General features: G+C 35.9%; 1 protein-coding gene and 1 non-coding gene across 2 annotated transcripts; one reads left to right on the top strand and one right to left on the bottom strand.

The window, feature by feature from the left end:
* Window positions 1–203: 203 nt before the first annotated feature.
* LOC113864315 (chloroplast envelope quinone oxidoreductase homolog) lies at window positions 204–2,444 on the bottom strand. Its single transcript, XM_027497903.1, has 4 exons — window positions 2,183–2,444; window positions 1,963–2,107; window positions 1,798–1,889; window positions 204–1,375 (listed from the first exon to the last, which is right to left on the bottom strand). Exons 1-4 carry the CDS (start codon window positions 2,246–2,248, stop codon window positions 686–688), a joined length of 993 nt encoding a protein of 330 aa, XP_027353704.1. The 5' UTR covers window positions 2,249–2,444; the 3' UTR covers window positions 204–685.
* Window positions 2,445–15,551: 13,107 nt separating this feature from the next.
* LOC113866459 lies at window positions 15,552–15,658 on the top strand. The gene has a single exon (XR_003505099.1). It is a non-coding gene; the product is annotated as a small nucleolar RNA R71 (small nucleolar RNA).
* The last annotated feature ends 422 nt before the right edge of the window (window positions 15,659–16,080 follow it).

The following is a 16,080-nucleotide window of genomic DNA, read 5'->3' as shown; positions in this document are numbered from 1 at the left end:
CAAAATCAGCAAAAACCCGTTGTAAATTTGCAATTTAAAAAAAATAAAATATACTTCAATCCGTTATTTTGCTTTCAAGTGAGAAGCCTTAGCCTCTCCGTAACACGAGAAAGATGTTACATCCGAAGAGACAACCACTTCATATCACTAGAATGCTGAATAAACATCAATTAACATGAAAACCAACTAAACATCAGAGGAAGGGAAAAAAGTTCTTCAGAGCAGCAGAGATTAACAGTTTCTTCTTGCTACATAAGCAAGAGAAAAAAAAAATGATAAAAATGATCGCACCTAAACGAAAATCAAAGTAACTTAATTTTGTCCTATGTCCATCTTAATGCGTCTTTCAGAAAAATACTCAACCAGAATGTAGAACGCTTATTCCTCACTATATGGAGGTCAAGCGGTCCACCATTAACACTTATCACCACGGAGTTCTATGAATCTAGGCACATTTCACACAGGGTTTATCTTAGCCCGTTTCCTGAATGCACAAAACCACGTAGGACATGAAAAAAAGTTGCCTAATAAAGCATATCGTCATACACAAACCAGCAAGAGCATAAATATTAACTTAAAATCCTTACAACATATGATATGCCCTGTTATTCAATTTTATGAGTTTTCACAAACCTTGTACAGATACGCAGAAACTAGAAATACAATTCCTCCACGTAAACTGTACCTATGGCTCTACAACAATTTTTCCAGTAGCGTGGCCATCAATGCTCTTATCCCAAGCATCTTCAGCTTTGCTCAAAGGAAACTTCGAGTCAATTACAGACTTGAGTTTTCCATCTTTCACTAATTGAACTAGATAATCCAGGCCTTCACGCTTGACAGTGACGAAATATGGCACCAGCTGCTTCTTGGAAAAAGTAAGTTTCTTCAGAGCAAAAGTCATAAATGAGCTTGGGGTGGGTGTTAAATCAACCACCACCCCTTTTTCACTCAGATTAGAATCAAAAGCTGACCAGGGTATTCCAGATGTACAATGTATCACTGCATCATATTTCCTACCAGATGGACTCCTTAGTGCTGCCCCCTCTGGGGTCCTGTAGTCAAGAACCTCATCTGCTCCTAAGCCCTTAACAAAGTCAATGTTGCGAGCCCCACAAGTGGCTGTGACATGGTTGTTCCCTAGTTTTGCCAGTTGAACAGCATAGTGACCTACACCACCTGAAGCAGCAGTTACTAAAACGTTCTTGGGCTCGCCAGTCCCATCAAGCTTGACTCCTGCAACTTGAGTGAGGGCATCACGAGCAGTGAGACCAGCGATGGGTAAACCCGCAGCTTCAGCAGCCGAGACTTCAGACGGTCTGGCAGCTGTTAAGCTCTCACTAGCCACAGCAAACTCAGCCAGTCCACCTCCATACTGTCACTCAGCATAAACAACAAAAGTGGATATCAGATACCAAGCATTACAAATAACAATATCATGGCGTATGACTTGGACAAGGTTCTATACATGCAGCACATACAGCTGTAACATGCCATTTATTTCACACTGAAAATCATGGAGCATCATCATATATATTCTACATTTCTACAAGATTTCAGTTAGACAGGCAATACACTTCCATCCAAGGTTTTGTTATCTTTTGGCCGTCCTAGTTCAGACACAGAACAAACAGAGATATGACAGCAATTACAAAAACATCTTGTATAACTATTCAGAGCCTCTTCAGTGAATTACACGCCTCTACTTGTTAAAATTCGGACAATCTACTATTTCTAGAGATAAAGATGTTACTGAAACGGGAAATTGGGATGAAGAGAAGCATGAAATGAAATTACTTGATGAGTGAGTTTGGCAACGACTTTGTCGCCAACTTGAAAATCTTTGACTTGCGTGCCAATCTCAACTATCTCTCCGGCGACATCAGTGCCTGTTTGGATGGAATTGCATGTTAGTTACAGAAATAAATGGAGGGAATTGGGAGTTAGGTATAGCTTACGTACAAGGTATGTGAGGAAAGCTTCTTGGAAGAAACAAAGGGCGCAGAAGACCATTCTGAATCTTCCAATCGATCGGGTTTATGCTAATTGCTTCAAGTTTCAGTAAAACTTGGTCTGGCTTTGGAGTCGGAACGTTAACTTCAACGTGCTACAGTTCAGATTCAGATTCAGTTACCACCAATTCTGTTAACCAATAATTGAATTTCAAATTTCAATCACTAACCTTCAAGCCATTGGGTCCTCGCCCATAGGCGTAGTACTGAACCGCGTGCATCACATTTCTGGCCATCTCTCGTCCAATTCAATTTATCTCACTCCTTTATCTTGGGAACCAAATAATAAAATAAGGGCAAGATGGGAAAGCAAAAGTAAGGTGGCCCATGAAAAAAATAAAATATATTCAAGGGGATAGCATGGGCGCTTAATGGAAAAGAAGCAAAATCGCTAAAAAGGAATAAATAAAGTATCTAGCAGACTAAGGCAACGAGAGGTGATTTACATTGTAGGGATTCCGTTTAATACCGGGCAATAATTAAGCTTCCATTTTTCTTTTCTTTTATTTTTAGTCAGTTTGTTAGTTAGCTTTAGCTGTTAGTTAGTTTATTATTAGTCAGGTCCTTTGGATGCATGTATGTATATATATATATAGGTGTTACCATAGACTTTGTAAGTAGTATCTTTCATTCTTTCAATTAATGAAGTATATTCAGTTTCTTTCTTTTCTTGAGTTCGAACTGTCTTTCTCTCTACTCTAAATTCTCTTTTTCGTCAATCTCTGTTACACCAAACTTGTTATGGTATCAGAGCTCTCTTAGGAGGGCTCTGTTGCGTAACTCTGATCATGGTAACGTATACTTTGGAGGATATGCAGAGTCCAGCATGTCCATATTATATTCATCCGAACGAAAACCTAACAATGGTTCTTGTTCCAGATCTTCTAACAGATGGGAACTATCACACCTGGTCCAGATCAATGAAGATGAGTCTGTTAACCAAGAACAAGGTTGGCTTCATCGATGGTACAATTCCAGAACCAGACGCAACTAACCCTATTCATCCTTTTTGGGAGCGATGTAATACCTATGTTCTCCGTTGGCTTATTCAGTCTATGAGCTTTGAGATCGCTCGATCTGTTATATGGAGAAACAAAGCTTCAGACGTTTAGGCAGAACTCAAAGAAAGGTTGTCTCATGCAAATCTTTTCAGAATTTCTGAGTTACAAGAAGAAATCTATAGTTTCAAACAAGGAGATTTGTCTGTAACCAAGTATTATACGGGTATGAAAATTTTATTAGATGAACTTGATGTTTTGAATCCAATACCTGTTTGCACCTGTAATGCGAGGTGCACTTGTGGTGCCCTGACCAAACTAAAGAATCAAAGGAATGTTGATATTGTGGTGAGGTTCTTGAAAGGGTTAAATGAACAATATTCTAACGTCAGATCTCAGATCATGCTTATCGATCCCCTTCCTACTATCAACAAGGTATATTCCCTCATCGCTCAACAAGAAAGGCAGTTCCATGTCGAACATTCCGAAAATTCTAAGATTCTCGTCAACATCAGTGAAAGCTCTAACCAAGAACCGAGGAAATACAATAATTACAAAGGCAGTAATCATCAGAAATTTCAACAGCAGACTGGAAAAATATGTTCGCACTGTGGAAGAATGGGACACACTGTAGATGTTTGCTATAAGAAACATGGATTTCCCCCAGGGTTCAAATTCAATAACCCCAAATACGCAAATCGGACAGCTAATGTGGTGGTTTCTGACAATTTGGCAAACACTGGAGAGATAAGCAACGGTGCCCAGGAACAAACGTTCGGGTTCACGGCTGAACAACACCGAAACTTGCTGCCCTGCTTCCACAAAATTCCAACGAGAACCTGATTGATCATAACAGCAATGTGCAAGTGAATCTGTCCACAGTACAACAACATAGCACCGTTCCTACTCATAATGGTAAAGCATTTAAAGATAAGTGGATTTTAGATACGGGTGCTACAAATCACATATGCTTTTCTTTATCCTTTTTTACTTCTTACAAGTATATTAAACCTGTGCGTGTGAATCTTCCGAATGGAAATTCTGTTGTGACTAGTGTTTCTGGAACCATACATTTTTCTCCCTTTCTTTACTTAACAGATGTTCTCTATTTACCTAATTTTCAATACAATCTTATTTCTATATCCAGACTGACTACTATTTTAAATTGCAAGCTAATCTTTTCTGGTTCTTGTTGCTGGATTCAGAGTTCCAGTACCTGCAAGATGATTGGTACAGCTGAGATTAGAGATGGGCTTTACCTCTTGAAGGATCCTACAGACACTCATTCTTATATTTCCATGCTTCATACAGACACTGATAATTGTAATTTGGTTGCTGTTAATAAAAATCTATGGCACTATAGGTTAGGCCATCTTTCTTTGGATAGATTGAATGTTTTACAGAAACAATTCCCTTTCATCAGTAATAATAGACACTTTGATTGTGATATATGTCATTTTGCTAAACAAAGGAAATTGCCATATACTCTGAGTGAAACTAAATCTAATAAAATTTTTGATTTGATTCATGTTGACATTTGGGGGCCTCTCTACTAGTTCTATTCATGGTCATGTTTATTTTCTTACTGTTATTGATGATTTTTCAAGGTACACATGGGTTTATCTGTTGAAAGGTAAACACGAAGCTAGAAGTTTAACCCAAAATTTTTTTGCTTTAGTAGAAAACCAGTTTAATACCAAAATCAAGGTAATTAGAACTTATAATGGTCCTGAATTTAATATGGAACAATTCTATGCTGCTAAAGGAGTTATTCATTAAACATCGTGTGTTGAAACTCCTCAACAAAATGCTATAGTTGAAAGGAAGCACCAACACCTTCTTAATGTAACAAGGGCTCTTCTCTTCCAAGCCAATCTGCCTAAGTGCTTCTGGTCATATGCAGTTGGGCACTCAGCTTATCTTATCAACAGGATTCCTACACCTGTACTCAGGGATAAAAGTCCCTATGAAGTCTTGCATTCTGCTGCTCCCGATTTTTCCATGTTAAGGGTCTTTGGTTCACTGTGTTTTGCTTCTACTCTCACTAACAACAGAACCAAACTTGATCCTCGTGCAAAGAGATGTGTTTTTATAGGTTTTAAACAAGGAAAGAAAGGATTTGTCCTCTTTGACCTCAAGAATAGAGAGATCTTCATTTCCAGAAATGTGGTGTTTCATGAACATGTTTTTCCCTACTATTCTAGTCAACAGGACAACCACGATATCAGTCAATCTAGAAAACCACAAGAGCACAACATTGATTATACTCCAATCGTCAACGAGCCAAATGGAATGACCACATCTACTGTCCAGAGTCAGAATGAAGCACCTAATCACAACCTAAATCAAGCTCAGCCTGGGAGACAATCCGCCAGAACAAGGAGGGCTCCTACCTACTTGCAGGATTACCACTGCAGTTTATCTACATCATCAGTGAAGCTTCTTTCTGACTCTGAAAAACAATTGTCCTCTGTTACTTATCCTCTTTCCTATGTAATATCTTATAACAGGTTGCCTCCTAAATATCAGAATTTTGTTGCACACATATCCACTATCATGGAGCCGAGAAATTACTCCGAAGCTGTTAAAGATGAAAATTGGAAGAAAGCCATGCAAGAAGAAATTGCTGCCCTACAGAGAAACAATACGTGGATTCTTATTTATCTACCAAAAGGAAAAATCCCTATAGGATGCAAGTGGGTTTACAAGCTCAAGCACAAGCCAGATGGAACTGTTGATAGATATAAGGCCCGACTCGTAGCAAAAGGGTATACACAAGTGGAAGGAATTGATTTCTTGGATACTTTTTCACCGGTAGCAAGGATGACTACACTCAGGCTAATCCTTTCACTTGCAGCAGCCAAGCACTGGCACCTACATCAATTGGACATTGACAATGCATTTCTTCATGGACATTTAGATGAAGAAGTGTATATGACTCTTCCTCAAGGACTCTCTTCTCTAAAACCAAATCAAGTCTGTCTTCTCAAGAAATAGCTGTATGGGCTGAAGCAAGCAAGCAGACAGTGGTTTAACACTCTTCACAAGGCTCTCCAATCCCTGAATTTCGTTCAATGCTTTTCTGATCACACGCTTTATACTAAGTACACTTCAACCGGTTTCACTGCTCTATTAGTGTATGTTGATGATATCGTTCTCACGGGAAGTAACCTTGCTGAAATTAATCACGTCAAAGATTTCTTACACAAACAATTTCGCATCAAAGACATTGGAGATCTTAAATTCTTCCTTGGACTTGAAATTGCCAGATCTTCAAAGGGAATTTCATTAAACCAAAGAAAGTATGCTTTGGAACTCTTATCTGATGCTGGTCTTTTGGCCTCAAAGCCAACAAAAACTCCCATGGATCCCTCTATTCAGTTGTCCAAAGACACTGGAAATCCTCTATCTGATATTTTTTCTTACAGAAGACTCATTGGTAGACTTTTGTACTTAACCTCTACTCGACCAGATATATCCTATTCTGTCCAGCAGCTAAGTCAATTCCTGGACAGACCTACTGATATACATCTTCAAACTGCTCATCGCATCCTCAGGTACATCAAAGCTTCACCAGGAAAAGGGCTATTCTTCCCGTCGAAATCAGACTTCAAGCTTCATGCATTCAGTGACTCAGATTGGGGAAGGTGCATTGATTCTAGGCGATCTATAACCGGATTCTGCATCTACTTTGGTTCTTCTCTAGTATCTTGGAAGACCAAAAAGCAAACCACTATATCCAAATCATCATCCGAGGCTGAATATAGAGCTTTAGCCTCCACTGTTTGCGAGATACAGGTGATTCACCACCTTTTGAAATATCTTCACAGCTTACCAAATACTCCTTGCAATCTTTTCTGTGATAACCAGTCTGCAATACACATAGCTCATAATGATTCCTTCCATGAACGGACTAAACATATTGAGATCGACTGCCATATTGTCCGGGAAAAACTCCTCTCAGGTTTAATTAAGCTTCTGCCTGTATCTTCTTTAAACCAGTTGGCTGACTTTCTTACCAAACCTCTTGCTCATACCAGCTTTCATGCCATTTTGTCCAAGCTGGGAATGATTGATATATATTCTCCAGCTTGCGGGGGGCTAATACCGGACAATAATTAAGCTTCCATTTTTCTTTTCTTTTATTTTTAGTCAGTTTGTTAGTTAGCTTTATCTGTTAGTTAGTTTGTTATTAGTCAGGTCCTTTAGATGCATGTATATATATATATAGGTGTCACCATAGACCTTGTAAGTAGTATCTTTCATTCTTTCAATCAATGAAGTATATTCAGCTTCTTTCTTTTCTTGAGTTTGAACTGTCTTTCTCTCTACTCTGAATTCTCTTTTTCGCTCAATCTCTGTTACACCAAACTTGTTACCGTTAACGGTTGAATAAAAGCTGCTAATGAAATTTCTGTCATATCTGACTTAATGAGAAACAGCTTCACAGTAAAAGAGACGAGAAAGGAGGGCTCTTGGGAAGAAGAAGGATTTCTCTTCAGACTGCTTCCTACGATGACTCCCTCCAAAAAAGGAAAAGGAAGCATTGAATTGAAAAAAAAAGAAGATATAACCATAAATGGGCATGATGTCATGAGAAAAAGAAGCCATGCCTAGTACCTTAATTAAGAATCAAAGGGTTTCTTATGAAAATAAGGTCAATATATATATAGAAGAGCAGAAGAAGAACAACGGTGTGCTTCATAAGTCTATGATAAGTCCACAGTGTTCTACGACTTATATTAATGTAATTGAAGCTTATTTTATTATTAATTTTCATAGTTAAACATAAGAGAATTATTGGTGTACATCTTATATAAAGAGGCCTTATGCTTGACAGAAACACTTTTTACACACCATCTTCTTCTCTTAAGTCCCAACTTAATTAACCATTGAGAGTTTTGGAGATCATTGGTAAAGATGATGAGTGTACCTTCGAAGTCTAAGCAAGAGTTATTAAGCATCCCTTGGAGAGCGAGAGTTATTTTCATTCTTTCTCCTTTTATACCTTTTCAGTTTGAGTTTTCTTTTCAATTTATGAATTTATTTATCATGTTTTTCATTGTTTGTTTTGTCATGAGTAGCTAAATCTATAGTTAGGGCTATGATGGATCTTGTAACACCTTAATTTATTTTTAAATGTTTTTCAATGAGATATTTTCACAATAGAATGAAAATAATAAAATTTCATTTCAATTGTTTCCAACACAGAATTTCAATAAAGTATTTTAAAATATGAGATGGGTTATAAATTTGAATCAAAATAAATGTTACAGGACTCTTTCAACAAATTACAATTTTCAAAATAAAATATAAATCCTAATCCTATAACAGTGTCATTCATCCCATTCACTGAGCTGATTGTCTTGGTCACTTGAAAAATAAATGTAAGGGTGAGTCCTCTACACTATCACACACAAACATTGAGACTCACCTTGCATATTTCATAACAACCACTAATATGATAAAATCACACTTTAACAACATTAATATATTCTTTCCAACAACGCACACATATACTTACATATCAATTCATACACAGGTGCGCTCACTGCACCTTCAATCATTTCACACATACACTTGCGCTCACTGCACGTTAGCTACGCTCACTGTGGCACTGTGATCACAGTTTCTTGACGCCCTCAACCCATGGATTTACTCAGTTTCAGGCCATAAATGGTAGCCAGTTAGCCCCGCCTCACGAATACAACGTGTGCGATCATGGGCCTCTTAGCAAAGGTGTTGGTTAGAGGCCGAGTCAGGAGAAGAGTGTCTGGCCTGTGGTGCATCCACGCTCACTGTTGGTGTCACCACCACCCTTTTTTCTCCAAGGTATTCTACTGCCCCATCATCCACACCCCTAATGTATCGCTGTAACCATTCATTAGTTTCCAATCATGTCAAACACATCTACAATCAAAATCAACATGTCATCCACACACATTCACCCACATTCTCAATCATGGCACTTATACACACATTTGACCATTTTCATCACACACACTATTCAACATCAACCACATTATATTCCACACAAACTTTCCATCACAATCCCACTACAATCAAATCATTTTCATCAAAACACACATCTTCTTATGTTCTAATCAATCACATTCCACTACATAATAATATAAACGAATTCTAAGCACAAAGAAATAAGGGTAAAGTCTCCCTTACCTCAAAATAAAGACACATAACACAAACGACGGTAGAAGGGTGATGAATCCACTTTTTATTATATTTTTACTTGTCTTTTTGGTGCTCCTTGATAGAAAAAATGGACTTAGATAGTGCAAATAATAGAGAAATCACATTTTGAGTAAATATCATAGGTTTATTAATTTTTGGTTAATTTGCATTCAATTACATAGATATAGATTGCAATTTTAATTATCTTAATAATTTTGCAGAGTCCCCAAGTTAATTTTGAGAAATCTTGGCCCTTGGATGAAAGTTGCCCTCAAAGTAGCCACTTTTAGAAGCAATAGTGGCAACTACAACAAGTCTGGGCATTAAAAGCACCAAAGTAGCTACTATCAAGCCCAAAAGTGGCAACTCCAGAAGCTCCAGGGACGCTGATTTTGAAGCATTCCTGCGCGTGGCCACTATTGGCTCTCATAGTAGCCATGCGCACCAAAGTAGCTACTATCAAGCCCAAAAGTGGCAACTCCAGAAGCTCCAGGACGCTGATTTTGAAGCATTCCTGCGCGTAGCTACTATTGGCTCTCATAGTAGCCACGCGCACTAAAGTAGCCACTTTCAGCACAAATAGTGGCAACTCCAGAGAAGTGGCAACCCTTCCATCCTATGCGTGGACACTTTCAAAGGCAAAAGTGGACACTTTGGTGACATGTCATCAACTATAAATAGATTTTAGGAATTAGGGTACGGGACTTTTTACATTTTACACAATTTTCCTTTGCCAAATTGAGACATTTCTTCAGAACATTGGAGTCTTGGGTGACAGCCAAGGGTCCTCTATAGGTTTTAATTTCCAATTTCCCTTTTGATTTTGGTTGAATTTACATTAATGTTACTTACGTTCTTGCATTTCTTCCTTTCATTTGTGAAGCCTATCCACATGGAGGGCTAAACTTCCTTATAATTCCTAGTCAATGCACATGAATCTTGAATTCTTGGGATTAATTGCAATAGAAATCTTTCTTTCCTTGAATTTATTAACCTCAATCTTTGAATGAAATAGAATTTGCATGAAGGAAACATTGCTTAATGAACCCTAAATTACCCAACGAAATTCTTATTCAAAATTGCTTAATTTTGATTAATCCTTGAGGTTGCTTAATCTTAGGAATAGAGATTGGAGCCCATTAAGATGCTTAATTTTAATTGGGATGTTAAAGTTGATTTTCGCTTATTAGATTAACTTAATTCAAGGGAAAGAAAGGGGAATAGTGAATCATTTGAAAGAATAATGATGGAACTCATTGATTGACTAGGAATTACTCATTTTAATTGATTGAATTTCACTAGTTTACACTTTGCTCTTGATTAAAATCTAAAAATTGACAAACCTCCCCCCAATTTACTTGCTTTAAAATACATGTTCACACTTGTTCGATGTATGTTCTCAATCAAAAATTCCTTGGAGACGACCTAGGACAACACCCTAGTACTGCATTTATTTCTTTGCATATTTGATGAGGATTGACAACAATCTTTTGCATGACGAGTAGCTAAATTCGTTTCATCAAAGGGTTCCCCACACATGCTTTCGTCCTAAATACACGAAAAACTCCATGAGAAATCTAGGAGAATGAAGAAAGGGGTAAAAACGCAAACCTTAGCTCATGAAACTTACCTCCAATTTCCCAAAACGCGATCCCAACCTCCAATCTAGCGCACAAACGGCTTTGGAGGCAATCTAATAAGTGAAAAGGGTTAGGAGTCAAGAGAATTGAAGGAGAGATAAAGGAAAAGTGGAAAATATGTTTTCCCAAACTCTAAACCCCTCAAATACGCCCAAGAGTTGCAATATTCTCACTGTAGTGAGGCATTTCTCTCTACTGCGAGACTCATTCTCACTACAGCGAAAATATCAAACAATTTTGCATCTTGTTTTCTGCATAATCTCGCTATAGCGAGACCATCTCGCTACAACAAGACTAATTAGTTGTCTAGGCATTACAAATCCTACAGCGAGACCAAGCCTAGAATGCGCACCATCAACATAATTCAAATAACAATACTAATACTTATATTAATAATCCAATATTATTATAAAATTTGGCGTTACAGATCCTATTGCACACTCTATGTGATTTTTATGTTTAATAACAATGTTGATTTCTTTTTAATATTTGATTTTTATCTTATCGAATTGAACTTTGCATGTTAAGAACTGATCACCCTTGACATCTCAAAATTAGTTGCACTGTGTCATGTCACAATTGTTACGCATACTATCTCTAAAATAGGTCATCGTGGTACATACATGTAGACATGGAATACCCTCTTTCACTGTTAGAGGAGAGAGTTAACGTGGATAATCTATCCCTCAAGAGTAAAATTTATAGTTATGAGCTGAGCATGGCAACAAACTATAAAGTGAAGCATCAAACTATTTAAATACATTAAACATCATCCATTTTCTGGAAGGTTCGGTCCAAACATTATGTAGAATGCATAAAATTAGCATTGTAATACGTTCTCTTCATTATAAAATTCTAAAGGCAGGTATGCCACTTCTGTAACGAGTCCAAAATCATAATAAGTAGAAATCACTAGGCCATTCAATCATTCAAACAAAATAATTTCAATACACAGTCATATATATATATATATATATATATATATATATATGCTTATCACATCCTAAGTCCTGGCACCTGCAATACCATCATACTTCAACAGTTTCTTGCAACATCCCTATATAGTAGTTACTTCATTTCAGCAAGGTACAACATAACATGCATGTTCATTAATAACTAACCAGATCAAAAGTAAGCCCGTAGATACTGCAAGTCGCACAAAAGTATATCAAAATACCAAAGCATTTATCTAAACAAACCCATAAGTATATATACATCAAAATAGACCTCTAGTACATAGTCTTTCAAAAAGCAACAATACAGCTTGTCCTATGAGTGACAACCACTTCATATTGGTTTCAAACAAAACTAAATTTCTCAAATAATTATGCAATTTAGGGAGTAAACTTAGGTCATCTCACAAGGACACAAATTCATTCTATTTCCAGTTTTGAACATGCAATGGTGGTTAATTTGCGGGTTTTATAATTTTCAAGAAATTAAACAAAAACGTAAATTGGCAAAAGAAAATTGAATTAAACCCAGAATTAAATAAAAAAATGAAAGCAATTAAAACCAGTGCAAATCAAAATGAATGAATGCAGATTAAAACAAAAACGCAGATGAAAATGAAAATGCAAATTAAAAATGAAAACATAGATTAAAAACAAAATGAATTGGAAACAAAGAGAAACCAACAAAAAATTAAACAAAAACGAATTGAAACCAAGAGAAAGAATTAAAGCAATTAAAACAAACACAAATTAAAGCCAAGAATCACCAACACGAATTATGATTACTATACCGAATTTTCCTAAACCTTGAATGCAAAAGAAATCAATCAATCGATCTTACACTCAAGAATAAAATCAAATTCAATCAAATTATGCATGCACAAATCTTAATCAAGAATTGTGGGAATGTGAAAAGACAAACTCGGAGCAATCAATTGGTCTTGCAATCCACGCTCGAGATGAGATGATTCAGGGATTCAATCACGTAGTTGCTATTTGGAGAACAAGTGTACCCATCAAGAAGTAATAAAGGATTTTTAAATTAAGTTCCCGAAATATCGTTCCACAAGGATTGATTTCAAATTACTAAGAATTTCTTAATTTATTTGTTTAAGCTTCAAAGATATGAGATTAATTAAAACAAGAATTTATAAAATCAATTATAAAACTAAGAGTAAAGAATACAATGCATGTCTTGGTTAAACTTATGGGAGAGAAACCTAGGGCATATGAGTTTTCTCATTCAATCTTTTATGTTATTTTTCTGTTTAACTCTAAATTTGATTTTCTTGTGATTATCAATCATTCATACTATTAATACCCAATGGTCATGCAATATTAATATTCTTTTCTCTAAATTAACATCCCCAATGGTGATGCAAGACATCAATTTACCAAAGCTTAAGAAGCCTATGAACTTGTTAATTTAATAACGATTAGAAGAGAAAGATTGGTTTAGTCCACCTAATCCTTTGTCTCGTTTTACCCTATAGATCTATTGATTAACCGATGTACGGTCGCCTGATGATATAATTAATTTAGGATTAAGAAAAAAGTTCAATAGGATAAAATCTAATCACAAAACGAAAATCAAATTTAGATTCAAACATCAAAATCCTTTAAATTCATGAACGATGGTTCCCATAGCCCTAGCTATGGACTTAGTTACTCATACTAAATAAAAGAACTAAAATAATCATAAACAAAGGCATAAAGAAAAGCAAAATAGAATGAGATGAGTTCCTAATCTTCAAGTTCAGGCGCTTGAAGCTCCAAGTTTCGCTAAGAATATGCCAAAGATTCCCCTAGAAGAAAGACGAGGTTAAATAGCAAAAGCCAAGGTGTAAAACAGTCTTCCTTGTAATGCCTGAGGTTTCCTTTTTTTAATAGGGTTTGAAAACCCTAAAGATTCTTTATAATGGGGCTTCTCGCAGATGAGCATGACCGTGCAAGGCCTTAAGCACGACCGTGCATGGGCTTGAAGCACCCTCTATGCTTGTTGAAAGGGTCTGGTGTGTTGACTGCTATGAAGCCCTAATCTTCCATCAATTTGGGCCCAGAATGCACCTAAAATCCACTTGCGGGCCTCTTTATACCAAACTGCACAATTAATATATAAATTAGTATAAAATTCAAATAAAATAAAGGTAAAATATGAATATATGGGCTATAAAAGATGGCCTAATTACATACTTATCAACTCCTCCATACTTATCTATTTGTTTGTCCTCTAGCAAAGTGCTGATTAAGAGAATAACAGAATAACTTGAAACACAATACACACAAGGAAGCCGAGATAAAGAAGATAAAGATAGCAACAAGAGTAATATCACTGAGCATAAGCAATCAAAAGGATTCACAATTAGAATTTTATATTTTCATACTTTTCACTCAAATATTAAATTAAGGTACTCTACTTTCCTTTCTCACTAAGGGACAAAATGAGATATCACTCAGTTCTCCTAAAGAAAAGTGTACTACCATAGGCTTGACTATAAATCAACTCTCTACTAAATAAATTAAATGCAAGTAAAAATCATGAGGTCTTTTTCAGGTTATAATGTGGGCAAGGAGTTATAATAATTGAGGTAAGATAAATGAAAGGAAGGAGATATATAAAGGGGTAATAAATTATAAAAATTACAAACATCTCCTAAGTTTACAAATGAAGTTCTTGGAGTAATTTTTATATTTTATATATAATCAATATCTTTACTCATTTCTCCTTTCAGTCATATGTAACCCTTTTCCTTTTCTTTTTGCTAATTTTTTTTTTCTTTTTGCACATGAGAGATATAGAGGAGAATTTATCAAACAATTCAACAACTCAATTGCTCCATTTGTAAACTCAAGGTTATCAAAACATTCTATAAATTCAACGCAAGGGACCAAGAAAATCAATAAAGCTCAAAGTGGACAACTAGTTGTATCTCAAACATGTGAAAAGCTAGGAATAAAAATCCTATCATGCCTCAATCACATTAAAACATGCAATTAAAAAGAGAAGTATTAAGTCGGTTCCAAGTCAAGTTCTACAGCACAAATCCTAAGGAGATAATAACACAAAACAATGAGAAAAAGGGTACAATTAATTAAATTAAGATAAAAATTTCCTTTAAAGCTCAAAACTCACATCTATGGTTTAAAGTTTAATGTAGACATAAAAGTAAAGAAGTTAGGTAATTATTAGTTTCCAAATGAAAGTATAATGCTAATAATAATTACTCAACATGCTTTTCTATCTGGAAAAATTGGGTTCCATGAGGGAAAAAGTTTTAAATTATCATAAAAAGTTTTAAATTGGCTTGATATTGAAAATCAGAATGGAATAGAGGTTGAGACTTCTAAAAATCACCCAAGTAATTAATATGTTCTTGAGATTCTGGTGTAAATACATCACATGCTCCATTCATATGATTTCCTCCACATAAGTCACATATCAAGTAGCTTGTTTTTGCAACTCCAACTTGAAAAGTATTGATTTGTTGAGTCAAGGTTGCAAGTTGTTCAGAAAGTAATTGATTTTTTATTTGATTTTGGTTGATCAAAGTCTCAAGTGCCTTTGCTTCAAATTCTTCCTTACTTGCAACATGCCTCTTACTGAAATTCTAATACATGCTGGTTGTCATCATGCCAATTAATTGCTAAGCTTCCTCTACAGTTTTAGTATTCAATGAACCTCCTGCTACTGCATCTACCATGGTTCTTGTGACAACATTCATCCTATTGTAGAAAGTTTGGATTTGCATTCACTCTGGAATGCAATGATGAGGATATCTTCTTAGTAGATCTTTATATTTTTCCCATGCATTATAAAGAGATTCACCATCTTGTTGAACAAAAGAGGTGATTTCACTTTGCAACTTGACAAATTTTGATGGTGGAAAGTACTTAATTAAAAATTTGTTCACTAAGTCAGTCTAAGTAGTGATACTTCTTTGTGGTTGAGCTTGAAGCCAATATTTAACCTTGTCCTTAAGAGAAAAGGGAAATAATCTCAAGTGGATAGCATCTTCACTTACACCATTGATACGAATGGTGTCACATAGCTGTAGAAAATTATAGATATGCAGATAGGGATCATCTAAAACATTTCTAGAGAACTAATCTTGCTGTATCAATTTTATCAATGCAGGTTTGATCTCAAAACTGTTAGCTTGAATTGTTGGTCTAACAATACTCAAATTATAACCCTGTATAGTTGGAATAGCATAATCTCCCAAAGTTCTTATCATATTGTTTACAGTCATATTGTTCTCTTTTGGTAGTGGTTGGCTTACACTTGGTT

This window comes from Abrus precatorius, unplaced genomic scaffold, assembly GCF_003935025.1.
Source record: "Abrus precatorius isolate BTA unplaced genomic scaffold, Abrus_2018 Scaffold4, whole genome shotgun sequence".
NCBI lineage: Eukaryota > Viridiplantae > Streptophyta > Magnoliopsida > Fabales > Fabaceae > Abrus > Abrus precatorius.
This window is presented reverse-complemented; position numbering and strand designations above follow the sequence as displayed.